This window comes from Zea mays, chromosome 4, assembly GCF_902167145.1.
Source record: "Zea mays cultivar B73 chromosome 4, Zm-B73-REFERENCE-NAM-5.0, whole genome shotgun sequence".
Lineage (NCBI taxonomy): Eukaryota > Viridiplantae > Streptophyta > Magnoliopsida > Poales > Poaceae > Zea > Zea mays.
The window spans coordinates 207,674,197-207,681,668 of NC_050099.1; the positions used below are offsets into that span (position 1 = coordinate 207,674,197).

General features: G+C 42.5%; 1 protein-coding gene across 1 annotated transcript; it reads right to left on the bottom strand.

The window, feature by feature from the left end:
* Positions 1-516: 516 nt before the first annotated feature.
* Positions 517-4,816, bottom strand: LOC103654524 (T-complex protein 1 subunit theta-like). The gene is made up of 13 exons (NM_001346836.1): positions 4,616-4,816; positions 3,915-4,177; positions 3,675-3,821; positions 3,419-3,580; positions 2,856-2,933; positions 2,434-2,567; positions 2,155-2,227; positions 1,972-2,049; positions 1,774-1,896; positions 1,571-1,665; positions 1,183-1,392; positions 899-956; positions 517-817 (listed from the first exon to the last, which is right to left on the bottom strand). The coding sequence occupies exons 1-13, from the start codon at positions 4,767-4,769 to the stop codon at positions 746-748; spliced, it is 1,647 nt and encodes a 548-aa protein (NP_001333765.1). The 5' UTR covers positions 4,770-4,816; the 3' UTR covers positions 517-745.
* Between the last annotated feature and the right edge of the window lie 2,656 nt (positions 4,817-7,472).

The window sequence follows — 7,472 nt, forward strand, 5'->3', positions numbered from 1 at the left end:
GTTCGTAGTGATAGATGGAAAAGGTTGGTCCTCCAACTACCAGACTTTGCCAACCTTGCCAATTGCCATACACACAAGAATGTTCACCATGGGAACGAACGACTGCATTCAACTTTACCCAAATCAATATACATCAAGACAACTTTCCTAACTTCAGCTAAAACTAAAGTAACACTTTTAGGCCCGTTTGGTTCCTTTAATACAGGGACTAAAATTTAATTAAAAAACTAAAGTTTAGTGCCTACGTATTTAAAACTCATTAAATAAATCATAACAGAACTAAAATACCCTTAGCATTCTCTTGCCATCAATATAACTGACATAAAAGAAAAGATGACAAAAGGTGGAATTAATATTGTTTAGTCTCTTTTAGTTACTCCAGACTAAGACAAACAGTTTAGTCCTTATTTTAGTCTCTCCGCTTGGCAATTTAAGGCAATTTAAGGACTAAAATGAAATGACTAATCTTTAGTACTCAACCCAACCAAACGAGACATTACAAGAGCTCAGTTGGTGTGATGAACTGACGGAACGGCCCCTGTAATGAATCATTTGATACATCCGCACCGCAATACACCAGGAAAAAACATACAAATTGCCTATGTGATATCCGCGCAACCGTGCAGACCTTCCAAAAGTGAACTCCAGGCACCCAAACCTTCTACAGAACCAAAAGCCAAGATAAAGTATGATCTCTGCTCTGAAACCTCACATACGTGATACAAAGAAAACAACTATAATCAAACTAATCCTCGTCCATCCCGCCACCAGGCTGGGCATCTCTTCTTGGACCTCCTGCCGGCTTTGCCATAATGATCTGGAGAGTTTATATTATTCAAATATTGCCACTACGACCTTTGAAACAAAAGAATTTAGAACATAAGCTTAGAAGTCATACCTGGTCAACCCGCAGCACCGTGCAAGCAGCATCGGCAGAGTATTTTAGGGCAAAAAACCTGTACGGCAAAATAAGCTAAGTGAGAAGTCTACCAAGGGATCACCATAAGCAGCTTAAACTGCCACACAAGATGCGCAAACCCACGCACCCAATTTGAAGACACGCCTATGTAGACCAACAATTGTGCGAACATTTTCCATACCCAATGAGCACATGTTCAATTACCACAAAAAAGTTTGAAAACCCAACACTGTTGTTCTAACCTACTGTTCATACTGACTTACTTTGTGACATAGAGGTCCCATATTTTTAAAGTCGAGATGTCCTTGCAGGCGCCTTCCTCCAGATCAATGCCAACTTTCGCATTGCCACTAGCATGCTCAGCATAAAGAGAGGATATTATCTCCATTGCGCTAAGTCCAGCATTTTCTGCCAGGGTTCTTGGAACCATTTCAAAGCTTTCAGCAAATTTCGCAATGGCATACTGGTCCAACCTGTACAATCATCAAACCCAACACTTCATGGTGGTATCCATAAACTACAAAAAAATGATTGTTGTTTGTTTTTATTTTGAGGAAGGGTTAACCCTGATCATATTGAAAGCAGATGTACTGTTACCTTGTACATGAAAACTGAAAAGTTATTAATTAATCATGATAGAAACAAACTTACCCTGTTTCCTTCAAAGAGAACTCCTTCAATCTCTTTGCCAGCTCAACTTCTGTTGCAGCAGCACCAGGAATTATCCTACTGTCCCTGCACATTGACTAGTATAAAAAAACAGTGAGAACTTGGATAGATTAGCTAAACAGACATGGATGTTACAATACAACAAAAGAATTAGGTCGCATCTATTATAGATACCACAGACATACCCTGTATGTATTGACGCCATCATCAACAGCTCTTTCAAGATCATCTAGTATACTGTCAGTACTGCCTCTCAGGACAACAGTAGCCACTGAATTTCCACCATCTTCGTTCTTGACGACAGTAACCTATATAAACAAAAAAAATGAATGTTGCCAAGGAAAAATAAAAATATATCTTCTGTAAAAACAGGTAGAACGTACCCGAGTACCACCAATTTCTTCTACAGAAACAGAATCTGCGTATCCTAGTTCGTCCGCATTGGGTTGGCTAAGTTTCAACTATATAATTCAAAAACACAAAAACCAAAATCAGATTATCAGAATAAGTATTTAAGAATGCTACCACGACACAGGAACAAATACATCTGTAAAATCAGAACTTACAATTGCAACAGCCCCAGTAGTACGGCAGAACCTTCTTAGTTCAAACTTCGAGCTGATTTTCAGAACCATCAGCCTGCAAACAGAACATCAATAAGTAAAGGCTAACAAAGAGGTCAACACCTATACACTCATACAGTCCCCAATATTGGAGAATATAACATACATACAATAATTCTCCAGTCTAAAGGAATTTTCAACAACTGAACAAAGACAATACTGCACAGATAATTCAGGTAACCTATTCAGTTCAAGACACATATGAAAAGCAAAAAAACTCACTTATAACGTTCACAGAAATGAAGTGCCATGTCACCCACTGCAGCTCCACTGACAATAACCTTGGCACCAGAGTCAGCGACAGCTTTGATAAGCTCCTCCACCTTAGCTTCCTCAGTCTTAGCATAATTTTCTAGCTGCAAAAGCACATGTATTATAAATTCCAACAGATATTTGCAGATACAGTTTGCAATGTGCTAGAGAAGTAAAGAAACACCATGTTCCCGATTTTTAGTTCAGCATACACATAAGAAACCAATTCACAAATTATAAAAAAAAGGAACGTACTGTTGATGCACGTCTACAGAATGTAAAACACACAAAGCCAACTGAACAATTTGCAAAACTCAAACCTATCATGAGCGTAGTAAAAGTAGGAACACCTTTAACAGAGGCCAAAAAAGATTCTCAGAGTAAGAACATACCTGCTCAGCGGAATGGATCAACACGGTTCCCTTTGTTTCAGTTGCCGAGGTGTCGACACCACCAGCAAATACGACAATCTGAATATTGATTGGTTTTAGAATTCAGGAAGAAACACTGCCAGACATCATACAGAAAAAAGATGGGTACTGGGTCGTAATTGGTTAGATTCCTCTGCACATTGAATTTCTATACCATATTATAACATATAACTGCCCATCTAATTAAAATCATAGTCCATGTCCATTCATTGCCTTTAGCAGCAATGAAGGAATTGGTTTGCCAGAGCTTCATGAGTGATAATGCTACATCAGCATACATGATTCACTTAACAGTAACAAAATATACAAACAAAGAACATGTGACTTAATCACCATGAGTAAATGATTATCCTTGAGCTTCCAACAACAAATACTAATAACCTTGTGAAAATAATATCTAGAGCTCCATCCATGGCCCATTTCATCATTTAAAGAACTTCAAAGTCAATAGAAAAGAAGGGCATAGAACTTTGACAGGTATAACCAGTGTGAAATGTGAATGAAAAGTAGCATTTTTAGCGTACCTTTGCCTTCTCCGCCCTTTTGATGCTACCAACAGCATCATTTTTCAGAACCATCCCACGGACCACAGAAGAATTGTGCAAACCACCTCCAAGTAGCTTAGCCACTCTAACATTGTCAACATTAAAGTTTGCAGGATTTTTGGGGCAAACTTGAATGCAGGCCTAAAAAAGTTACAACCCACTATTAGCTGATATCAGTATGATGTGTGTGGGGAAAAAAGCAAAGTTCCCTGTAAGCTGGTATGTATTATCTTACATCAGCCACAAGAGGGCACAGCATATCCTCCTGGCCAAACTGCTTGCTTGCGACAGCAGATCTCATCCTCAACACAACATCCTCCTTGTTTCTTACGTCCATGTTCTCTGAGCCTTTCTCAACAAGATCCTCTAAAATTTCAATTGTCTGCATACCAAATACAAAGCACAAAGGACCTGCTATCAGACTGCATGTCAATGTTGTACAGAAGCCTACAGGAGTCGGGGGGAGGGGTGTCACCTTGTTGATGGCTTTGGTGTAGCCAATGATGATCTCACTCGGATGCAAGCCCATCCTGATGAGCTCCTCAGCCTTCTCAAGCAGTTCACCAGCAAACGATATGGTGAGATTGGCTCCATCCCCAATCTCCTCCTGTTGAGCCTTGGCAGCCAGTACCAGGATTTTAGCAGCCGGGTGCTGAACCTCAAGCTCATTCACGATGGTGGCAGCATCGTTTGTGACAAACAGCTTGTCCAAGTGATTGATAACCATCTTGTTCATTCCTACATAAAAAAACAAGTAAAACTACGACATCAAGCAGTCGATCACTAGAAGGTTTCAGCATCTAAGTAAATTTTGTCAGACACAAAACGTATTGCAAAAGACTAGTAGTACTATAGACAAACTAATTGCTCGTAATCCAAACATTGTACACGACTAAAGCCAAATGTGATTTAAAACGACCACCACTGTGCAACACCGCCTCACACTACTCAAACACTCGTCAGCCGTATCCCAATAAGCTCCAACAACCAGGCCACTCCTCACTCCAGATCCTCTCAATCCCTGCCCGCTCCCCAACAGCTCGATCCGGCAGCCTCACGCTACCCCACCGAGGACTGAACACGCTATCCTCGCTGCAGATCCTCTCACTCGATTAACCGCCACCGAGCCCACAACCCGCGCCAACGAAACGAAGGAGCACGCGGAGCACGACTCACCGTTGGGGCCCAGGGATGTGCGCGTGATGGCGGAGAGCTCGCGGCAGGCGTCGATGTTCTTGAGCACGGCCTCCTCGAGCCCGGAGAGGTGGCGGTGGCCTTCCTTGAGCATCGACTGGATCCCATAGCCCGCCATCGAGCCGAGCCCCACCATCGTCGTCTCCGGCTGGGTGTGGGGGCGTTGGTCTGGCGGCAGGCGACAGCGCCGGAGGCGAGGCGGATCGGGGGGAAAGTTTAAACCCTACTAGTGTCCGCTGCTTTGGGAGTGCGAGTGCCGGGGCTGGATGCGGAGTCCGGGGAGGCGGCGAGACGCGGAGGCCACCAAGGTGTTCTAGAATCGTTGGGAGTTGGGAGAGAAAGGGAAGGAAAGCCCTAGGTGGCCGTCGAAGCCTGCTGGGCTTGTTGGGCTGGAGGTTTGTTAGAACTTGGGATTTATTTATTTATTTATTTATAATATATGTTTTTTATATTTGTGATTTGTAAAAAATGCTTGAGTAAAAATGCATAAAGATACCACTACTGTAGGATCTAGGACATCGGTTAGATGGGATGAATAGACGGTTTTGACTAGGATTAAAGATACTAGAAAAATTTAATCAATACGACAAGAGATATAAATTCTCTAGCTACTAGAAATATGCAACTAATGTGAAACAACAATATCAAAGCTAGAAATGAATGACAACTCAATAATCACTAACTACTTGCAATTGAAACAAGTAAGAGATAAAAAGAGACATCGAAATTTTCTCCGTGGTATCTGTGATTTGTCGATCACCCCAAATCGACATTGAGGTGGACTCCAAATTCTCATCTGCCTGTCTATCAAGACACAGCTTGATCTTTGAGCTAAGGAAACAAGAATCACTCAATACCTCGGTTCCACCAGCGTCTCCTTTGTCGCTTGGCGGGGTAAGCGCAAACCCCTCACAATCACCATCGCGACTGCCCCATAATCTTCACGGAGTGCTGGACGGAGACACCACTGAGTTGTTTAGAAGGCGGCAACCTCCAAGAGTAACAAGCCGATGACGCATGCACGGTGTACCACCTAGTGTATCAAAGATCACCAAATGATGCAAATGCACTAGGAACACTCAATCTCCTACTAGAATGCAATCTCAAGCAAAGAGTGTGAGAGAGCGAGTAGGAGGGTCACTTTAATGGTGCTCAAAAATTTCGGTCTGCTTCTAAAATCGGTCGTAACTTATGCTAAATAACATGAATATCATTTTACATTCACGGTTTTTTCATGTTTGGAGTCACTTGCAGTTCAAATCTAAATTATCCGAGGAAATTCTATTAAACGAACAAAATCTAATAGTTATAGCAAACATTTTTATAATTGTGTCAAAATAGAACATGTGAGTCTACATAGCGTAGGAACAAACCACAAAAAGTTTGGTTGGGAAAAGGAAAAAAATAAAAATATACTTTGTCGAGTGTCCACTATTGGCACTCGGCAAAGCATGGTTTGCCTAGTGTCTCCCGGGCGACACTCGGAAAAGTAAATTCTTTATCGAGTGCCAATGCCTGGCACTCGACAAAGGTAACGGCTGTCAACTATAGACGACTGTTGACGGCCCTTTATCGAGCGCCATCATTCGCCGAGTGTGTGACACTATGTCGAGTGTCCTACTCTTGGTAAACGGGGTCGTTACCAAGAGTGTGACTTTGCCGAGTGCCCGACAAAAAACACTCGCAAAGAGCGGGATTCCGATAGTGTCTCGGACATCATGATGTAACCAAATCAATACCTCTTTATGTTATTATTTGAGCACGTGTGATGATGTCCAGTTATGTAATTGTTGTTTACGTGAATTTGTGATCCTGGCACGTACATGGTTCGCATTCAGTTTGCCTTCTAAAACCGGGTGTGGCAGTTACAGATGTGTTCAATGTGTCCTACGAATGGCCAAGCGTTTAAGAGATTTTGGTTTCCAAAATAGCTTTTCAATTTGGAGGCTTGAGCTATAGCAAACACCATTACCTTTGCCAAAACTACTAAGGAAGAATTAGATCCTGCGACTCAAGATATACATAAAATTTTATACGTCTGTCGCATTAAGTCTTTTCAAGGCACCACTAATGTATTTGATTTGTCCTTAAAACTTCATATTTGAATACTCAACAAAAGTTGTAATCCTTAAATTTCTGTAGATTCTGAGCATACACTAGGAGCAAACTTGTTAGTACCCTTATTTGTTTTGTTATTAAATCACCAAAACCATCAGTTGGGGTTGATTGTACTTTCATAGGGGAACCAGGTCTCCGCCTCGCCCGAGGTCCACTTCGGGGGTCTTCCCCATAAAAGCACCATTCCGACCAAGCCTCCTCCCGGAGGGTCCTTCAAAATCTCCAAATCGCCCAAGCTCGATCCCGAAGTAGTCATATACTCGGGCAGGCCTCCGCCTCGCGTGAGCCTGACACGACTCAGGTCCCCCATCTTCGCCTCGCCCAAGGCTACCTCGCCTTAGGGCCGCCAAATCCATCTCGCCCGAGCCCGTCTCAGGCGATAAGTGAGAGCACCTAGAGGGGGTGAATAGGTGATCCTGCGAAATTTAACACTTAATAGCAAATACTTGGTTATGAAATGTTAGTGTGGACAAAACCAAGTTGCTAGAGTGTGAACTTCAGAAGAAAGCCAATCACAAAATAAGATGGACACAGGACACAGTGATTTATCCCATGGTTCGGCCAATGCCTACTTCCACGTTGTGGTGACCTCCTTCGGTCAAGGATTGCACTCAATCCCTCTCAAGCGATCCAATGATCGACTTTGAGTACCACGGTTATCTTCCTTATAGTCTTTCTCCCGTTTGCGAGGAATCTCCACAGATTGGAGCCTCTCGCCCTT

Coding starts and splice junctions, on each gene's coding strand:
- LOC103654524 (NM_001346836.1), bottom strand. CDS start 4,769: ATGGTGGGGCTCGGCTCGATGGCGGGCTATGGGATCCAGTCGATGCTC. Junction 3,822..3,914: donor ACACCAAAGCCATCAACAAG/GTGACACCCCTC, acceptor TTTGGTATGCAG/ACAATTGAAATTTTAGAGGA. Junction 2,050..2,154: donor CTACTGGGGCTGTTGCAATT/GTAAGTTCTGAT, acceptor TGAATTATATAG/TTGAAACTTAGCCAACCCAA.